The sequence below is a fragment of the Nelusetta ayraudi genome, unplaced genomic scaffold, assembly GCF_046127955.1.
Source record: "Nelusetta ayraudi isolate G7.1 ecotype Tasmania unplaced genomic scaffold, CSIRO-AGI_Nayr_v1 ptg000007l, whole genome shotgun sequence".
Taxonomy (NCBI): domain Eukaryota; kingdom Metazoa; phylum Chordata; class Actinopteri; order Tetraodontiformes; family Monacanthidae; genus Nelusetta; species Nelusetta ayraudi.
In genome coordinates this window covers 5,463,565-5,484,778 of record NW_027466057.1, presented here as the reverse complement: position 1 = coordinate 5,484,778, position 21,214 = coordinate 5,463,565, and the positions used below count along the sequence as shown (strand labels likewise).

The 21,214-nt window shown below is 45.3% G+C and overlaps 1 protein-coding gene across 1 annotated transcript in view; it reads left to right on the top strand.

Annotated features, from left to right (window-relative positions):
* Window positions 1–20,826, top strand: part of LOC142883325 (inositol-tetrakisphosphate 1-kinase-like) — a 28,548-nt gene extending 7,722 nt beyond the window's left edge. The window contains exons 4-11 of the mRNA XM_076018106.1: window positions 3,925–4,050; window positions 6,262–6,379; window positions 14,058–14,156; window positions 14,300–14,340; window positions 15,083–15,248; window positions 17,701–17,768; window positions 17,863–18,025; window positions 18,299–20,826. Coding sequence (XP_075874221.1) covers window positions 3,925–4,050; window positions 6,262–6,379; window positions 14,058–14,156; window positions 14,300–14,340; window positions 15,083–15,248; window positions 17,701–17,768; window positions 17,863–18,025; window positions 18,299–18,597 — 1,080 coding nt within the window. The 3' untranslated portion in view covers window positions 18,598–20,826. The remainder of the gene's footprint in view (window positions 1–3,924; window positions 4,051–6,261; window positions 6,380–14,057; window positions 14,157–14,299; window positions 14,341–15,082; window positions 15,249–17,700; window positions 17,769–17,862; window positions 18,026–18,298) is intronic.
* Window positions 20,827–21,214: the final 388 nt, after the last annotated feature.

Genomic DNA, 21,214 nt, shown 5'->3' with positions numbered 1-21,214 from the left:
TGCAAATCGCAATTGTCCTTCGTCGAAATTTTTGAAATATCGCTTTTATTTTGCAAAAAATTGTAATGGAAATGCAGCTAGAGACTAAAGGATGAAGCAGCGTTCTGGTGAAACCTCACCAGGCACACGGAGAACCGTCTGCTGTGTCGTGTTTGGGCATAACTGTGTCCAAGACCGGTGCCCCGTGTGGAAATTCGTCCATGTTATTTTTCTAAATCACCGCTCCTAGAACTCCCCAGGGTACGGCCTGGACTCTCGGTGAAAATTCATCAAAGCTGAAAATATCCTAGCCTTGTGCCCCTGACCCAGCCTCTCCCCTCCAGAGCCTGACGTGTTTTTGATGCTGTCCGTCACCGGCATGGCCCTGAGCTAGCACTCGGTCCCACGGGGACCTGCAAAGACGTCAGCCCACACGTCTGCTTTTAGCATTATTTTAGCTCATCAGTGACTTTCACTGCTGGGTGAACTCTCCGGCGGGGCCACTGTGTTTTTGCACAGAAAGAGGAGAGCCTCAACTCCAGTGACGTGCCTTTCCCATTGGGCGACGACCCCCAACGAAGAGTCCTGTTTTTGTGGAGGGGGCCAGGCTGGTGATGGTTTTTCATGCAAAGCAAGAGGCGTAAATCCAAGCCTCGGTGCAAAACAAGACACATTCCACTCCATGCTGACCTCCGTCCCGCTGACAGCGCAAGCCAGACACTTCAAAGAGTGGCCATTTCCAGCCCGATCTAAAGGTCCTTACACACCAGGAGTGAATTTGCAAAGCGAATAATTCACTTTTTTTTTTTTAAACCCCCTTGAAGTCAATGCATCCTTCCACACCAGCAGCAAATTTCCACAGAGCTAAAATGCAGGAGTTATTTTTTCATTGTTGTGTTGAATTTTGTAGAGGCGAAAAGGCAAATAGCGAGTGTAGTTGCTAGATGTCGACTCCATTGTTTCTCCTTCAGTGCGAAAGAAAGCTTTATTTGCTGCACAAATTTTATACGCATATTCGCCTCATGCTAGCTGTGTGCAGGAAAAATTTGCCTGGGAAAAATTCTCATATTTGCGTCGCTTTGCCTACTGCCCTTCGTTACTCCTTGCGCGTCCATTATTCTGCATGTAGCCGTGACTGTTGCAGATATTGCATGGACATATCTCCATAGTTAAGCACTACGCACAATAGTGCTATTTAAAAAGATGCACCAAACTCCAAAACAACCCACGTGGTTCTGACTTGAATGATGAGAACTTCCTCCTCCTTCTGTCAGTCAATAACCAGAGCTGCTTTATTTAAAATGTTTCTTACTTTTCACACTAATGCACACTAATGGCGACTGTGATTCTACCGTCAGTAGAATCACAAACTTTCACTTTTGACTCTCAGTTACCTGCGACGAGGTGCAAGACATTGTTGCTTCCCCGCGTCGGTTTGTCGGTGCATGCTGGTCATGCTGGTATGTCGCTCGCAAGCCGACCAACATGTTGCTACAGGCCAGTGCGAACAGAGTGCACAGCAAAACGACACCCAACATCGTTCAGGTTGGCAGAGATGAGACTCGCCGCACCGACATTGCATAATGTGAGCGCGGTTGGCATGTCTTTGCACGTCGTCACGCTGTGTAAACGTTACGCAACTCGCGATACGTTGTGCACGGCCGCTCGATGACAATGTTTCTTACTGCCAATGGTGCGAGAACAGTGAACAATGAACAGAGCTCTGTGGACGCAGTGCTGCACGTCCATCCCAATGCGCCCAGCGTGCCTGCGTGGCTGTATGTTCCGCAGGCCTGCCACTCCTTAGACAGCCGGGACCAAGGTTGCCGTAATTAGTCATCTATCCAACACGCCTCTCGCAATCATTAACCCAGCAAATGTTAGCTTTGACTGTGGCCGAACCCTAAGCCAACTGAAAGCCTGCTTTACAGTTCTCGCATTGATTTCCGCAGCATTACAGCGGGCATGCTCACCCTCAGGTGGGGGCGGGGAGGAGGTGGTGGGGTTACCAAGAGTTCCAGTCGTTCCTGCTCACCTCTGGTCTTGTTTGCACAGGTGCTGCTGAATTGTCTTTTGTCAGCCCCGGTCCCTTTTTTGTCCATCCCCTTTTGCTGATTCACTGTTCAATTAGTGTATGGCAGCATGATGCAACCGCTGTCACAAGATAGGCCCCCTCAACCACAATTGAGTCATGCCTCGCCGTCACTGACTACGTTTACATACACAGCTTAATCGAGCTTTGCTCAACATTTGGTTTTATCGTCTAATCGGGCTTCTCTCCTTGTCCAAGTATACACGCAGCTGAGAGAATCAAATTATTCACAAGAATGTGTCCTCCTCCCCAACACTAGGGGGCAATATCAGTCTTTTCAGCGTCTTAATTTCCGGTTAACGTCTTCTGTCACACAGTAAAACCATTATTATGTCCACACTTTGAAGAAGCATGTGTATGGATTGTTTTTGTTCCGGGGCCACACGCCAGTGCAGATGGTATGGAGCATGCGTACCTACATTGTCCAGTTAAACTCCGACTAAGGCGTGTACATGAAGGAGAAATTTGAATTTCAATCGCACTATCTGGGCGTCTTAGAGTTTTCCAATTGCAATCGGAGTTCTCCAATTCAGATTACAGTCGGACATTTACATGCACTTCAGTTGTCCAGTCATAGTCAGGCTAAAGCAATTATTCAGTTTTCTCGAGTGTCATGTAAACATAGTGACTGTTAATGGAGCTTTCACAAAAGCAGACTCGCCAAGGCAGAGCCTCACATCTACGCCAGATCTTTTGTAAGATCGCTCAGTCCGACCGCTTCGACCTGCACAAAGCCCCAGGTGGAACAGCTATGAATCACGTCATGGCCGTAGCAACTGCTCAGACAATTTACGAACCGCTTGTCCAGCGCAAATCTCTCGCCGCTTGTCAACTTCAAAAGAAACGCTAATTATTTTTATTTTATACCAGAGGCTCACAAAGTATGTGGGGCAAGGCGGGCCGTCCTGCCAAAGAGGCGAGACAGCTCTTGACTTGTAGTCGGGAAGATACGACTCTGTAAATAAATTCTTCGTGTGATTTGAAAAAACAAAATAAAATATATTGGTTGCACCAAAGATACAGTTATAAATAGGAGAAGCCTGAGGATATTAATATTCCTCCCTGATTGGGTTGGGTCACGAAAAAAGCAGAACTGAAAATCATTGTTTCTAAGAGAAGATCTATGAGGTTTGATGAAGAGATTCTCGTAAATTTTGACATCCTCAAGAATGAGCATTCCTGAAAATACAACAAAGCTTCTTGGTAACTGCATTTTTTTGTAGCACATACTACTATATGTTCCTCTATTCAGCAGTTTTGTTTTGTTTTTTTGCTGTAGATGTTTTCATGCCAACGATGTCATTTGCTTTCCCAACATCAACCACAGAGGTTAATCACAGAGTCAGGATGGCTATGACTTTAGGGCTGTTACTTACGAATCTTGCTTTTATGTTATGCAGTCAAAGGGCTTGTTTAAAATGTTGTAATTATGGTTTGGACCATAATTATGAGGCAAGCGGGTAGTGAAAGGAAGCTAATTAGCTTATGATTAGCGTTTAAGACCAACATTTACAGTTTCTGAGTTGCCTCTTTTGGCTTGAATTTTAAATGCAAAATGTTAAGGTTTACTAAATTAAAAGAAAAAAAAAAGCTGTGTGTATTTAATGTTTGTACCACGTATCATGTCGAGTCTTTTCATCTTATTGTTAACTTTGTATTGAGCAGCTGCCGCTTTGATTTTGTTCATAACCTCCTGCACTCTGCAGTGCAAGTGACAAAAGCCAATTCTCTGCAGCTGCGATTACATAATTATATTTCCCAAGTAAACCATCACAAGATGCAATAAATGATTGTCTGGGTGCCTTTCTGTTTTGGGACATGCTTCTTGACCCGTGGCTGTCCTCTCTCTCCAGCTGGACCTCAGCCAGCCTCTGGAGGAGCAGGGTCCACTCGATGTCATCATCCACAAGCTGACCGACCTCATCCTGGAAGCGGACCAGAATGACTCGCAGGCTATGCTGCTGGTGCAAAGAGTCCAGGTACGCCCTGTTGTTTTCTGCCGCTTCCGCCGAGGATTCACCCATAATAAAAACGAATCACCTCTGGCCAGGGTTAAAAAAAGAAAAATAGATTATTATTTCTGTTAAGTGGGGCAAGTAAACAACGTAAAGGATTTTATTTCCGGGGAGTTCACAGACAGGACAGAGACACCTACTCTTGTTGGAAAATATATTGCTGAATGAATTTATTGCCCACATCACTATTTGTCTGTCTCTCCCCATTCTATTCCTCCCTCCCTGTCCAGCATGCATGACTCAGACGGGCTGCAATCTTGATCGGCGCCACACAGACCTGTCAGCATGCTCAGCGCTGCTTTAGAAGGGAAAACAGGGCGCCCGCTTAACAGCAGCACTTGGTTAATATTAACCGTTGGCTTGAACAGATTCATACTTTTATGCCATGCTACGTGTTTTTCCGAAATCTATACACATGCCCTGAGCCTTTCATTTTCTCTTTTAATGAAATGCAGCACCAAATGGAAAGCACTTCAAAATAACACCTTCCAAGATTCACCGTCGTTACGCAAGCATAACAGAACTTCGTGGACTCTAGTTTTTCACACAGAAAGAAAAAAATTGAAAATGGAAATATACATGCAAGTTTTTTTCCCCACTACCCATTCCTAGGGGACGATTGCATTTGTAATCAACTTTATGCTAAGACGGGTCGGTTGCATCAAGCAGTTGCCAACTTTTCAATCAGGCACATTAGGCTGAGAACATTGTGCTGACAGCATCAAATTTCCAGGGTCAGTTACTTGCCCCTAAAACTGCGTGTCTGCTTTATTAGCTGACATCACTGATAATGTCCTGTAAATATGCAATAATTTGACATTCTTGAATATATTATCCTGGTTTTAATGTGTATTTATTTGGATTTTTCACTATAAGCATCATTAGCTTTTGGCTCCCAGCTAGAATTAATTGTGACCTTATTGCCTGACACTGGAGCGAGAGTCTTTTTTTCTTTTTCTTTTTCCTGTGGCAATGCCTGCAGTGCTGCACTGACACACTTTACCACCTGCTAGCCATGCTTCTCCTACCTTGGCACCTGCTCCTGCGTCTATTGAAATGCGCTTTATAAAGAGAGTTGGACAGCCCCGAGTGAAAGCCCTTATCGGCGCAAAAATTCCTCTCAACTCCAGGAGATTAATTTGGATTTATTTTTTTGGCGGCAGCGTGTTTGAATTACATAAGTGCTCAGCCAGGCATCGTGAGCATTGCCGCTAAAATCCCAGAAAATCCTGCACATTGGTTTCCCCGTGTCAAGGAAAATGTGTTTCTGGCACATGCTCCATATACATCACAATGCCATATAAAAAGAATATATTCTGTAAAGGCATATTTATTGGTTCTCTGTGTTTGGCCAATGCCGAACAGTGCCACAAGCGTTTGGATTTCGTAGATGCATGCGTGACAGGAGGCCGCGGTGCTTTTCAGAGTGCCTTAATGTAAACAGGCATGCCTGTTTATGCAGAGCGCAGGCCAGCCAGCTCCACCTGACAGCGTTTGTGAGTCTGTGAAAAATAGTTCGGAAGGGAAGGAGCCGAGCCGAGCTGAGCCGAGCCGGGCCAGGCCGAGTACGTGGAGAGCGGAGAGGAGGAGGAGGAGGTGGCGCGGGGACAGCGAGCCGGAGCAAAAGGCTCTCGGGGAAGAAGGGGAGTCCGGTTATGTAAAATAGCAAATCACACGCTGACCTCGCTGTCTGCCGCCGCTGCAGCGATGCGGTGACGTAACGAGCACACAACCGCTGGCAGGCATCGCATCGCCAGCTCCATCGGGCTCACATGTGCGCGGAGTGAAGAATGCCGTTGCCCACTTGAGTTTGTTTATCGTTCTTTTAATCCATTAAGACACCTCTGGCGTGTCCCGCGTCGCGGCCGGTGCACACGAGCTCCTTCGAGGAGGATTGAAGAGGTTCCCAGCAAAGCGGACTCAACAACCTTAGCTGAATTCTAAATGTAATGACAGGATGTGTAGCTGTTACCTAGGATGAATCGTCCTGAGGGGGGGGCCTTGAGCTAAACTCTGACATCTGTGATCAGTGTTGTGTCCATTAAGGTGGCCTTGGGAGGGGAGGGCTTGGGACCTTGTGGCTCTGATCTGTGTAATTCAAACAGTTGGCGAGGTTTCTTCACACGTGATAGATAACGGGGTTTTTTTTTCTTCCTTTTTAAAAAAAAATATCAGGACTACATTGATGCCCATCCTGAGACCATCGTCCTGGACCCCCTGCCCGCCATCCGAACTCTGCTCGACCGTTGCAAGTCCTACCAGCTCATCCACAGGATAGAGAGCTGTATGAAAGGTGAGGGTGTTTTTTTTGTTGCCAAACACACAACGATCTCTGCAAGGAGAAGTATCATTGTTTGAAACCATTTAAGTCACTAAATGACTGTGCAGGAAGTTCCTGTGCTGCTTTCAAATTCACTTCACACATGGTGAAGTCTGTCGAGTGCCTGCTGACGAGCTTTTTGACTTTTGGGAACAAACAAAGAGGAAAAAAAACAGACCAGACAGAGGAAGATGGCTTTTATGAGCTGTGTCATACAAATTCATTTTGGATAAAAGCCCCTCCAGGCCAGTGTGAGCCTGACATTTCAAAACCAATTTTCACATTGGCAGTGATGTCCCAAGGCGCTCAAATTATCTAATTTTTGCACCTACTCAGATAAACACCTGCGTTTTAGGTGCACGTGTCCCAAACTAATCACCATCCACCACAGAAAGTGAAAATCAGTTGAAGATGCGTTGTTCCATTTAGCAGCTCCAGTTACATAACTGCGGAGGTTCGGGGTGTTTTTCCTCAGCCATCATTATAAACTAGAGTCGACTGCAAACTCATAACACTACTAAGTAAAGCAGAAGTAAACTGAGCCGCAAACTGAAGCCAGTTCGACTTTTTTTTTTATTTTTTTTTTACGTGCATTATTTCTAAAATAACATTTGGACTGATGGTTCCGCGGACACGCTGGGCAGGTGTATTATTGAAAGGAGTCCAAGTTGCCTGTCTTTCCTCTATTCCCCCGGAGTGGACAGAGCCATGACATATGACAGCACCGTCACCCCTCGCTTAATTTATTTTACACAATGCTTCCGAGCAGATGTTTAATGTTTGCTGGAAGGGTGCTCGCTGCGCTGATACCATCGCTTCTCCGCTGGCTTTCGCTCCACAACAGCTATTCTCTAGTTTACGCCAGCCTGAGCCAGGCACGAATAGTATGTCATCAACCTCCTCAAGCCTTCCTGAAAAACCTTTCTTCCTGTCGCTGGACGCACAAACCAGTCGGCGGCCATTGTCGTTGTTGCAAGGCAGGGAGACGCTGTGACGAAAGGAGTGCATTCCCTGCCCACACACACACACACACAGACTGTAAACACACCTGTGACTCATCCACATTGCCTTTTACCCCCATAAATGGCAGAGGACACAAACCCTTTCAGTATCGCAACTCGGTGCTGCGGTGTGATGTCGCGGATCGCAGGCGTCGGAGTGCGTCGGCAGTGTCATGAGCCTCCAGAAATAGAACGGCGAGAAGACGTCTTTTTTATCCAAACAGACGTGACGGCCATTACGTAACAAAGAGCTGCATTGCTCACTTGCACGACTCGAGTTTGGAACGGAGGTTTTATTTTTTTCCCCCCTCCCTTTCGCGCCGCCAATCAGTTGCCGACCGACACCTGAACAGAGTCGGAGATGTCGCGTCTTTTGTCCGTTGTTGTGAGAACGACATTGTGGTCCCGGCTGGAAATGCACGCTTGGTGGTGGGGGTTGGCCAGAGGGAAGTGGGTGAGGGTCAGGATAAAATAGAAGGTCGTATGAAAGTGCACCTCGCTCGCTCACTTCCTGCTTCTTTATCAGCAGGGACCACGGGCTAACTAGAGGAGCTGCCAAGGCAACCCATTACTAAAAGGCCATATAGAGCCTCCGCAGTCGACATGACTCAGAGCGCGACTCAATAGAAGGAAGCACTCGAGGTACGCTTTGTCTGGGAAACCTTATTTTATCACACGAGTGGCTGCTGGATGTTTAACGTGGTCCCTCGTCAAGCCGCATTTAGTCCCACGGCTCTGATTTGTTTAGGTTCCTATAAATGGAAAAAAAGCGGAGGAATTGGTTCACGTTTGAAATCGCCGGACAAGAGGCACGCAGGACACTAATGCATCAGTGCCATTAATTCAAAGTCATGCCCGCGGAATATTTGGCACCATTCTGTCATCCGCCCTGGTTTTGTGTTTCCTGCCTCGCAACGCTGAGCGAGGCCACTGTTTACGTTACCCAGTTGAATTTACCGGTTTCAGCGCACGCTGGACTTTTGTTATCTGGCACTGTTTTAAAGACAGAAACCGTCGTCAAGTCAACTCCGGTCAAAACAAAAGCGTCTCTGAGTTTCAGCTCCTGGTCCCCTCCTGGTCACGCCGACGCGTTTGATTCAGTGTAAACCTTTCCGATTCAGAAAGATACATTGTAAATAGAGGGGGGAAAAAAGAATTTCAAAACACTATCAAACCACAGCGTCCAATCTAAGAATAGTTCTGAGCTAATCCATTCCTCTGTTGTTCTCTAAGGCTGAAGACACTCTACACACACAGCCACACATGCAGGAAATGAAAAGCTTGACATGTAACTTCTTAGGGCGGGGACATCTGGGGACACCGACTCTGAGTAGCACATGATTTTGAGGGCGCAATGGAAGTTTGTACTCTCACAGCCAAATAAAGTGGCATATTGGTATCACACTGGGGGTAAAGTAAATGAAATGCAAGGCCATCTGACACTAACATCAACTTTCAAAAAAAATAAAAAAAATAAATAATCATAATAATAATAAGAAGAAGAAGAAGAAGAATTTAATACCCATATACATGTGAATAGGGCAGGCATGGGAAAACTATGGCTCGGGGGCCATATTTGGCCCCTTGAGCTTTTTAATAATTTAAAGAAATTATATTAAAGTAAGTAAGTCTCAAGATATATTTTTTCCTTGTGTGAGGTGGGTCACCAAAACACTCCATCCATCTCCTCCTGGTTCGGCCTGTCTGGCAAATTTTGGAACCCATTGTGGCCCCACCGGTCCAAAGGTTTGCCCACCCCTGGAATAGGATGTGAAACAGAGAAGAGGGCTTGTTTGAATAGTTAGAGTTCTTAGAGTTCTTTGTCTTTACAAAGTCACATTTGTGCCTCTTTATTTTGGTGTTTTTTTTTCCTTTTGCACTCAGTCTGCTCGGAGCTAAAGACGTCCAATAACTAACCACACAGTTTCGTAACTGCAGGAGGTTTTGATTTTAATGGCAATCGGCCTTAGTAGTCGACCAGCTGCGTAAACTTTAGTGATCACATTGCCATTAGTTCAACGTGATCCGTGGTTCATTACGAAAGAAGGCAAATCGCTTATCTTTCAGCGTGAGCCAACGAGTTGTAGAAGAATTAATACTGTGAAATAAATAAATTAAATAAAAAAACTACAGAGTTGCTCATATATTAATTACCATGTTTAGGCAACTGCACAAACAATGACCTGAGCCTTTACGAGGCCCATCTAAACAAGTGTTCTATTTATGCCGAAGATCAATATTTAATTATTGTGGCAGACATGCAAAACACAAACACCATGACACACACACACACACACACACACACTCCAGCAAGGTGGACAGGCTGGCTGCCACCTCTCCGATTCCCCGTCATCTGTGACTGTCCTTAGTCATCATCATTAAAAGGTGCGTGCCTCACTGAGACGCTCCTCTGTGTATTTGAAGGCACCGGCGGAGGTTTCTGCCGCTCCTCGGAAGGAACGAATAAATACCAGCGAGGGCTCTCAGCCTTCCAGCCGCACGCATTAAAGCCCCGCGCTAATGCCTCGACCCCTGAGGGGAAGTGGGAGGTGTGTTTGGCGTTAAAGCTTTGTCACGGAAATTCCTCCCTGTTTATTCTCATGGCCCCGCAAGTTTACAGTTAATTCAGTCACGTATATGAATATGATGTAGTGGAGCGGAAAGAGGAGGAAACGTAGCGGATGTCCAGATGAATTAAACGCTGAAGAGGTTTAGAGAGACAGAGAGAGAGAGAGAGAGAGAGAGAGAAAAAAAATCGGTGTAACGGGATGATGACATTTAAAAAGCATCCCATGGCGGAGTCCCGTAAACGTCGTCCCCCGGCTCCGCCGGGTCTGCTGCAGGCACGCGGTGTTTAGACAGAGCCAGAGATTGATCCTCCACGCTTTCCCCCTCCGTCCCGTCAGCCCTCAAGTATCAACCAGGGCCAGGCATGCACGCTATTACAAACTTGGCAACCCCCTTACCCCTCCGTGTCGCGCACCCTCTAATACAGCCCTTTAAGTTGGCGCGTTTCCTTTTGAGAGGGTTTCGGTATTTTACAAGGTTTTTTTTCTGGTTGTTTTTTTTTTACATTCGCCAGCATTTAACGACAGCCAGAGGTTGAGAAAACACTGACGTAACGGGGAGGGTACTATTTGTGTCCCGGCAAAATACACAAAAACATAAACGCCCGGGCGCCAAACCGCTTCAGCCGGGACCAAATATGACTGACGGGTTTAACCCCTCCGAGGACTCTCCAGCAGTGCCGCCCCGCACGCGAAAAAGATCCAAGGTTACTTGAGGAAAAAAAAGAAAAAAAAGCACCTCCCGTCGAGGAAAACAGTGCGATTCCTTGTTGTGTAACAGCGGACGCATTAAACCTTTGAACTGTACCAGATTAGCGTTTTCCACTTTCAAGTGAAATTAGACTCGCCTATCAGGAAATTAGTTTTGCACTTTGTGGCCGAGGCACATGTTGCTGCGCAAGTTGGGCGGATTGGAGGCTGGAGGGCAGGAGGGGCGGCAGCAGATATTTATACATGAAAACTTCTTCAAGGTCATTATGTCCTCTGCGTTTCGCTCGAAACACTTCAACCGACCGTGACTGTACTGAAAGTTCCAAGGGACAGGCTGGTGACAAACAGGCCTCGGTTGTTTTGATCCTGAACTCCTTTGTTGCCTGGATTGCATTATGGTTTTGCATTGTGATTATTAATCCCTCATCCTGCAAGACCTGCGCACGCATTACTGCAACAGGTGCGACCGGTCAGAGCTGATCCTCGATGGTGCGTTCACTGACCCTATAAAATATTTTTGCTCGAGTACAATGTTTTGCTCATTATACAGCTCAGGAAAACGTCTTTGCACTGCTATTCATCGATGCGTGCTTGTGCCCAGGATTAGCGAAAATGTTTTTAAAAGTGGATCAATCCAAGAGAATAACTGTGCAATTAATCAATTATCGATTAAGAATTTAATCGATTAAATTGAATTAGTCGCAATTAATTGAACATTTTTTACACAGGTTGTTAATATCATTATAACAGTGTAGTGGCAGGAAAGAGCAATTCACCTGTAGATACTGTGATGGTTATAATATACCTACTTTTAAACAACTTTTTTTTTTTTATAAAAGAAAAAGTTGAAATGTGACCCATTAGAAGTCAACTTAAAGTCAGAGGATACATGTTTAGGCTGTTTTTAATGTTCTCTAATGTGAAAATTGATCACATTAGACCCTCAACATTATTGAAGGGTGAAATAATGTGTTCCTTACACATTTTTCATTGTGAAATTTAGGTTCTCAGGGAAAATCGCCGCTGATCAATTAATCGTTAATCGATAAGGTCACTCAACGATTAATGAATGAATCAATAATTTGCATCCCTAGTGCAGTGTATTTTCTGTAAATCAAACCCAGCTGCTCCTGTGAGACGCTCTTTACGAATAACAGTCTCGGGTTGGTTTGGGTTTTCGGCTCGGAGGAGAAGTGGAGCACGGGGTTGTTCAGGTTTAGAATCATCACTTTAGCACTTTTACAGTAATGCAGAAAGTGTGACAGCGTGTGGGTGCACGTGCTTTATCACCCCCCACAGCAGCGTTCCTGGGCCGTGCTTCCTGGAACTGCTGCTTAATGTCTTTGACTCAGGTTCTGTCACAGAGTCGGAACAGTGATGCCGTTTTCCCCGAATCTTTTTGTGTGTGTGCACGTGGGCGATTGCGGCAATGGACCTAAAAAACGCACCCCAACCAGATTGTCCTGAGCTCAGCAGGAGCGGAGCACAGACAGGCGGTGCCGCTGAGGCCCCACAGCACAAAACAGCGACGGGCTTCTTTTGTGTTTTGTTTTGTTTTTTTGTCATGAGCAATTTGCCAGCTCTTGCTTTGGTTGCTTTGAATCCGCCCCCCCCTTATCCTCGCGCTGGTTTCCTGTGGCGAAGTCTCTATCAGGCTGCCCTGTCACCAACATGTACTCACACCGGAGGGGAAATCAGCTCCAGTTTTATCTGGGTGTGACGTAAAAACCTTGATGTAAACACACAAGGTGTGATGTAACATCCTGCCGGAGAGGGCTGAGGGCAGTCTCAATAATTCTGACAGCAAAATTTGGTTTAGTCTTAGTCATAGTCTTTTGACCAAAAGGTTATTTAGTTTAAGTCATAATTTAATCATCTAAATTGTTTTAGTTTTAATCTATTTTTAGTTGACGAAATATCATAATCGTTTTAGTCGACTAAAATCGCAGTAGATTTAGTCGATTCCTGATATCTTGTGTTTTATTTTCTTTCATATTAAATGTGAAGTGCGTCCAAATGTCCCGTCGCCTCTTCCTGTTTGTACCAGATAATCTGTATGCACGTACTACGTAACTTCCCGACCTCCTCCTCCCGCCACTTTCTGAATCATTTCCTTCCACAAACGAAATGAGCTCTGAGTGGATCTCATCTCTGGCAGACATTTTTCGTCTCGTTTTTATTCTTTGACAAAAATGTCAATAAACATCGTCATCATCTAGTTTTAGTCCGAAAAAAAGGTTGATGACTACGACGAGCGTTTTTCGTCAAAAAAAATGAACACTGGCTGAGGGGCGGAACAAAAAGTCTGGTTGAAGTTAGACTCAGGTGTGGCGAAGCTCATACAGAGGCTTTGGTTGCTGTTGTTTGCTTCTGCTAGCGCATGATTTCCCCCTCCAAACCTCCATCTTGCTTTAAGTGTGTTTCCTTTTGTTAAGTAGTGCTGGCTGTGGGAGATTTCGGCTTTATTTATTTGGACAGGAGTCACATTCGTCCCCCCGGGGCCCTCGGACGGCCTCCGCTTTGTTTGTTGTCTAAACCTGTTGCAGGGACGGAATCTAAATAGTGCTCATGGACAAATCTATTTAAGTCGCTCTTGGGGCTCATCTGCCACTCGACGTCGAGGCAGGGTCCTGAGCATATTGCCTTCCAGAAGGAAGTGCCGACCTTGATTATTTCCTCGGTATCCTCCAACTGAAAGCGTAAGTCATAAATCACTGTCTAATAAAGCTGCTCGCTGGGAGGAGCAAAGGTTCACATGAACTTGCATTTCGAGGTTGCATCGAAAACAGTTATTTTTAAAAAGCAGGAAATAAATGTTTAAAAAAGTAGTAATAAATAGTGTTTAAATTAAATTGCAGTAAAGAATAGAATAGAAATTATATATTTTTTTGTCTAAATTAAACTTTCTTCTTGTCTCCAATGAGCAACAATCTTCTTTTTTAATGAGCAAGACTGCTTGTGTCTTCATACATACAAGGAAAATTCAGTAACTTTGGGTTTTTGGCAGTGTAATGCGGCTGACTTTGGGTCTAAGAAGAGGGAACATTTTGTCACTGTGTCTTTCATGACTTCTTTTTTTTTTTAGACCAGCCAATCAATTAGTTCTTGTCGCAACTTTCTCTCGCAAGTCGCAGAGTTGTTTTTTTTTTTTTTTAATTGTCGGCTGTGCTCTTTGCAAGAGTGGAAGAGAGATGAATAACTACTTATTCTTTGCTTCGTCCTGTTATGAAGGAGTATTTCACACAAATTCAGCTTTTTCAACCCATTTCCTACTCACACCTATGGCCCTCTTTCCCGCCTTTATATGTTACCACAGATGTCTTGCATTGCTGTTTTGTTTTTTTTTACTTTTCTTTTCTTTCTTTTTATTAGATGAGAGGATTTGCTCCCCTCCGTTCATGGTCCTCGACACAGACTGCAGCTCAGATGTGCTGGAGCAGATCAAGAGGCAAGGATTGACATTCCCCTTCAGTAAGTACTCAAATGTGTTTCTCCAACAATTCTGTGTAGAGAAGAAAAGTTATTCTGTCCTGAACTGACCTCTTGATCATTGCACTTGAATAGCCCTTGTTAATTCCATTTTTTCTCCCTCCTCACCCTTATGTACTCTTCAGTTTGCAAAACACGGGTGGCTCATGGAACCAACTCCCATGAGGTAAGACATCTCAGCGACACCACAACCTTCTTACCAACCTTTCCTGTTAAAAACCAACACTTGTCGAGTTCAAACAAGCAGAGCAGATAAAGTGCTGAGCCTTGTGTATCATTGGCCGTCGGCTGAAATCAATACTCCCTTCTCGCTCACCAAAAGGTCTTCATACCAACACTCTCTGCTAGGGATGTTAACAATTAATTGATTATCGATTAATTGTCGATTAAGAATTTAATCGATTAAATTAAATTAGTCGCAATTAATTGAACATTTTGTACACGGGTAGTTAATATCATTATAACAGTGTAGTGGCAGGATAGATACTGTTATTGTCATAATATACCTAGAACTAGTTACTTTTAAAAGTTTCTTCTTTTTTTTAAAAAAAAAGTAAAAATGTTAGATTTCAACTTAAAGTCAGAGGATAAATGTTTCGGGTGTTTTTACTGTTCTCTAATCTGAAATTGAGTGACATTGGACCCTTATTATTATTATTATTATTATTATTATTGAAGGCGTTCCTGACACATTTTTCATTCATTAGGTTCTCAGGAAAAATCGCCGCTGATCAATTAATCGTTAATCGATCGATAAGGTCACTCAACTAACAATTAACGAATGAACCCATAATTTGCATCCCTGCTCCCCGCGAATGTACCTGTCGCTTTGAATAGCCTCCCGCATTGATTCATGCTCTCCCATTTTGTGGTCATTTACCCCCCGCCCTCCTCCCGTCCATCCACAGATGGCCATCATCTTCAGCGAGGAGGACCTGAACGACGTCAAGCCTCCCTGCGTGATCCAGAGCTTCATCAACCACAACGCGGTGCTCTACAAGGTGTTTGTGGTGGGCGACTCCTACACCGTGGTGGAGAGGCCGTCGCTCAAGAACTTCCCGTCTGGACCCACAGGTGAGGCCTTCGCGAAAGGGCTGAACGACAACGCACAAATTTTCCGTTTTAAAGACCCCGTGAAACGTCTTTTTGAACTCTTCGCCCTTTTAAGGCCGAGTGTGCCGTCAGCACACAGTTGTGCAGTTGTACTGCGTGTTCTGCTCCATTCTTTACCCACCGCGCGGCCTTGAATGCGAGGCTGGCCCCCCCGACACAGCTGACTCCGCTAGATCCGGGACAAGACACACGATAAAGATCGAAAAACACTGATAGACTTTCAAACTAAATGACTCCCTTGATGCAAAGAAAGGAACATCATTTTTTTTGTGTAACTTTTTATTCACGTGCGGTAACAAGCTCGTCCCACACTGTGTTGTTGTTTTATTTTTCCTTCATTCGTCGGCCAGCGTGGAGCCTTGAATGTGAGGCTGTCCCCGCCGTCCCCTAACCCTCGACGCGGTTGACTCCAGTATTTGCATGCAATACAGTAGAGGCCCCTCATGCAAAGCAGCTTTCAGCGCCCGGCGCTGCACTCTGCTTTGTGTAACGGCGAGCGAGAGACAGAGGGAGCGCGGTTGGCTTTCAGCGAGGAATGCTGAGTGGCGCGGCGGAAAAGCACAACCCTTGTCAAACACCGAAAAAGCAACGTAGCGCAGTGTTGCGTCTGCGCGGCTTCTACGGCTCTGTGTTCTGCAGTTGAGTATTTTAGCAGTTAACTGTACCAGTGTGTTTTCAACCTTTGTTTGCGCCACAGCACATTTTTTACACAGAGAAAAATCCCATGGCACACCACCGACCACAAATATTATAAAATTATGGTTTTCAGACTAATATTGACAATATAGTCTCCTAATTTATTTATACTCACTCAGTTTGAAACGTGGGTTTAGATGCACACAAAGTTGATAACCTGAAAGGAATTCAAGGAGGAAAATAGGCTCACATTCCTTTTAAAGCACAGTCACTCCACAATGGAATTTTTCTTTTTTTTTTTTAGACCAATCAAGTTAAATTGGCACACTGGTTGAAAAACACTTAACTATATCATATGCCCCTAAGTTTGATTTTTGTTTTTCTTCTCTGGGAATTTTCATCCGCTTCACAGCCGCCCTCAAGAGTGACGCGGGGGGAAAAAATAATTGCCGGTAGTCTGTCCCCTTCCCAGCTACGCTCTTTTCAAAATATTCTGGTGTTTATAGTCCAAGAATGAGCGAGGCCATCTGCATAACACGTCATGCCCACAGGCTTCATAAAGTCCTCCAGAAATATTTATTCGGTCAGCTGGTTCTGGACTGCGGGATCCGGTGGCCACAAGGAAGGTTGGAAGGCACCCCAAGCAAAACAAAGAAATCAATCACTGTGATTTAATTATATCTTCCATAAGTCACACAGTGGCAGAAGGTCTGTGTCCCAAATCACATTTTCCCATTAGTGCACCTCAGTGAGGTAGACTTATTGTCAGCTGCGCTAACTTCATTATGGGCAGTGTTGCCCTGTATTTAGCCCTGCAATTTGTTTGTTTTCCTCTCTTCAAAGATTGGACATGTGTTTTCTAATCGTCACTTCTTGTTTGTAAGTAAAGGAAGCTAATTGCAAACAAAAATGTCAGAGAGGAACCCAAACATACGCCACATGGTGATTAGAATCTGCTACGGTCGCTGATTATGGGCTGTTTTGGAAGCAGAAGTAGTTTGCTGCCTTTTTGCGAACTTCTCTCAACGAACTGGTACAGAAATGTACAATTTGTAAACCCCGGCTTTGAGCGTTTGCAATAACCGGGGAGACGCGTCAGGATCCTTTGTGACATCACCAACAGCTTTAGCACACATGAAGAGCGTATATAAGAAGTAAAAGGTGGGGTTTTTTCTCATTTGTGCGGTGTTCACTGCCTGAAAAGAGGCATATTGTTGTTGGAAAACACTTGTCAGTCAGGTGAATTTCGCATGATATGCAACCCATCCATCCATCTTCAATTCCATATCCTTCTGCACTCAGGGTCGCGGGGGTCTGGCGGAGTCTATCCTAGCTGTCATGGGGCGAAGGTTGCCAGTTCATCGCAGTGACATACAACCTACAAGCCAAATTCTATGGGTATTCTATGGGAGGGTGGAGGTCTAAAAATCTAATTATTGAGCGTCCTCTGGAAGGGGGGATTGTTATCTTAAAAACACAACTCATCTAATCCCCCTTAAATGATCTCTTACCACTAAAGGTTCACAACATGGTCATTTACTTTGCTGCTCCACCAGCAGTTGAAAACACAGGTTCCCTGAACGCCGCGGTACCACTGTGTTAAACAGTCGAGCTTTGCTGCCACCTAGCGCCTCCGTGAAGAATTGCGGCTTGATAACCCGGAAACGTGTTGGCGATCTCACGAAGTCGTGCTCATCTCTCTCTCTCTCTCTCTCTCTCTCTCTCTCTCTCTCTCTCTCTCTCTCTCTCTCTCGCTCTCATTGTCTTCTCTTCTCAGACAGGAAAGCGATTTTCTTCAACAGTCACAACGTCTCCAAACCGGAGTCGTCCTCGCACTTGACCACGGTAGGTCCAGCACCTCCCTCACCCGCCGCCTGGTGTCGCACTCGGCCACTTGTCGTTCCTAAAACATGCGCGTACATGTTTTTGTTTTTTTCAGCGAGAGAACGTCGAGGGAGTGTCTCAGCCGCCGAATGATGACGTCATCCGGGAGCTGTCCCGCTCTTTGCGGCAGGCGCTGGGCGTGTCTCTGTTTGGCATCGACGTCATCATCAACAACCAAACGGGCCAACATGCCGTCATCGACGTCAACGCATTCCCTGGTAGGCAGTGGTTTTTGGGTGGTGGCTGATTCGCATTTTATTTTACTCATTTCAGGGACAGAATCAAATTGAAATTGCCATTTTTACATCCCCGACGACCAAAAGACGGCTGGTGTGGCCGCTAACCTGCAAGGGGTACATGTGCCCTTTGTGACATCACAACGGGCAGATTTCCAGAATACTTGGTGAAAAGCTGATAGTTAATAATGTTTCTCCATGATTGAATAAAGAGAACTCTGCTTTCCGTGGTTGACCTCCATCCCCCTCCCGCAGGTTATGAGGGCGTCCCGGAGTTCTTCAGCGACCTGCTCAACCACATCACGGCCATGCTGCAGAGCCACAGCCCGGACTTCCCCCCCACCGTGCCCGTGGCGGCGGCGCCCACTGCCCCGCCCTGCTGCTGCTGTGGTGGTGATGTGCTGGCCAAGGAGGCCGGCGGCAGCCCCTGGATCGTGGAGGGCGACGGGGCGCTGAAGGGCCCCCGCCAGAGACTGGGCTGCAACGCCGCCATGTCGCCCAACTTCCAGCAGCACTGTGTCTCCACCATCGCCACCAAGGCCTCGTCCCAGTGACTGACCTGACCCAACCCCCACCCAACCCCTTCGTTTGAACAAAAAAAAAAAACATGGTTGACTGTGGTGACAATAATAATGAATAATAATCATAATAATTATGATGTTAATGATGATAATATATCTAATCAAACCCTTCCTTTCTAGCTCTTGAAAATGATGATGATGATTGGCTGTAAGCTTCTTTTTTTCCCTCTCTGCCTTTTTTCTTTCTTTTTTTTTTTTGCATTTTGTGTTTTGTCCAATGAGACTTAACAGTACTGTAATGTGAACTTTTGGGGAAATTGAGATGATTTTATTTTTATTTTTATTTTATTTTTCCTCTCTCTGGTGTGATTTCTCAGAAAGTCGGAACAGATGCGGAGAAAATCAGGACCGGAGACGGACGTGCCACCAGGCGTGCAAAATGTTTCTAACGTTTTTTGCATGCCGGGATTGTATTGTAGTCGATACCACTGACTCCCAGATGGTCGGGGGAGGGGAAAGGTGGCTGGACATTTTGAACACTACTCCTACTGCAGAAACACCTGAGCTGCTACCGGGTGGCGGGCGGAGGACGTGAGCGAGCGTCAAGTTTGAAGAGAAGGCTGAGAGCTTTGCTTTGTTCTGAGTGCCATTAAATATAGTGGAGGAGTGGGGAGGACACCCGCTGTGGGGAAATGAAATGTAGAAGGCAAATCACCAGAAACATCAGACCAATTTTTCTTTTTTCGCTCTGTAATTTTTATTTTTGCACTCGTCCCGTCTCGGTGTTTTGAGTGTTTTTACCGTGCGTCAGATGCCAGATATATACAAGAATCCCAGTGCCGGAAGACAAGGATTACATTCCTTTTTGTATGGATGGATGTTACCATAAAATTCCTTTTATTTTTCATTGGGATCAGATGAAACATTCTGGGTTGTTTGTTTTTTTTTTCGCTCACTACTTCATGATTTTGCAATCTCCCTGAAGTAGGTCCTCGTCGTGTCTTCTCTGCCTGTACTGTGAGCAAACTGTTCTTCTGACTTGGCACACCCCAGGCTGCTGCATTGACAGGCACCTTTTTGAATCTGCAGGTACCCACCAGCTGGGTAGTCACCACTGTCACGGCATCAAACCCTCAACCGTTGTAGGAAACACCGGCCCAATCAAAGGGCCTTTTGGTCTCGTTCGATTTCACTCCTTACTGAAATAGCACTTTTCCCAGTCAGCCAGCCAGTCAACCAGTCAGTGCACAATGTAAATCGTCCAGCCTGTCCTCAGTTCCACCTGCTGTATTAGTGTCGCACATTAGAACCTATCAGAGGGTGAAGTGGAAGAGACGGTCCAGCTCGCGTTCCCCGTCAGATTGTTTTTTTGTCTGTTTGGTTGTTTGTTTTTTGTAACTCCTAATTTTGTTAATACTTTGTCCTGAGATCTACTAAGAACAACTTTATTTTATTGAGATTTTAAAGGAAAACGAAAGTTTTATATAAATTAAATGACAAGCACGGGATGTGTGTGAACCAGCGGTGGAGTAGATTTACTAGAAGGTTCTAGTAATGGGCTGTGCAGGAGGCTGCTGTCTCCCTCTAGCGTCTAAAGTGGGGAAAATGGCTCCTCGGTGCGAGCTAATGCTAATAGCTGTCGCGCTGCTTTTCTTCTTCTCTTGTCCGCCAGAGGGCGCCGCCTTAGCCGCGACATTCTCCGTCTGCGTCCGGGGAAGCCGACGGTCCTGTCATTGTCCATGTGATGGTGAATAAACCGAGTCAGCGCGGCCTTCTCACAGAGAAACACACCGGTGGGAGGCAAAAGCCTTCACTTAATGCACTAATATTGTGAGACTAGACATCCTGTTTGAAACTTCTCACACCCTAAATTGTACTCAGAAAGTGTAGGTCCCGCAGCTCCAGAGGAATCCTTCTTATCCATGACTATTGTTCTTTGGTTTGTGATGCAGTACAGGTGAGGGCAGCGTGGCCCTCGGCGTCGTGTTGCTTCTCGATGTTGGGGAATAAAATGGTTCATCCCGACTGTGGTGGTTCATTACTGCAAACCCCGACGACGTCGTCCCAGCTTCCACCTCAATGTTTACATCTTTGGTGTGTTGTATAGTATGTGTATATATGCTGCGGCTTACATCCATACAATATGCTGTTTTGTATCGGTTCTATGTTTGGGACGAATCCACAATTTTGTGACTTTTCTTTTCTTTTTTTTTAATTAAATGGCCAAAACAACAGGGTGAAATTAAAACATGTGAATCCTTATCCGTGTCATGTTACAGCCCTTATTTCAAAATTGATTAATTTATTTCCCTCAAAATTCTACTCACATTTCTTTAAAAAAAATAATAAAATAAAATAAATGAAAAAAACATTCACAGCCTTTACTTTGATATTCAAAATTGAACCCAGCTGCATCCTGCTTCTGCTGATTGTGCTCATGATGATGCTGCAGCTTGAATGAAGCACACCTGCAGTAAATTCAGTTGATTGGACTTGATTTGTAAAGGCACATCCATGTCATTATGGTCCTATGATGACGGTTGTTGAATATTGAATTACAGGATTCTATTGAAACGTCAAATAAATTCTGCCGTGCTGCAGGCACAGTGGCCTCCATCATCTGTGCACGGAGGAAGTTTGGAGTAGCCTG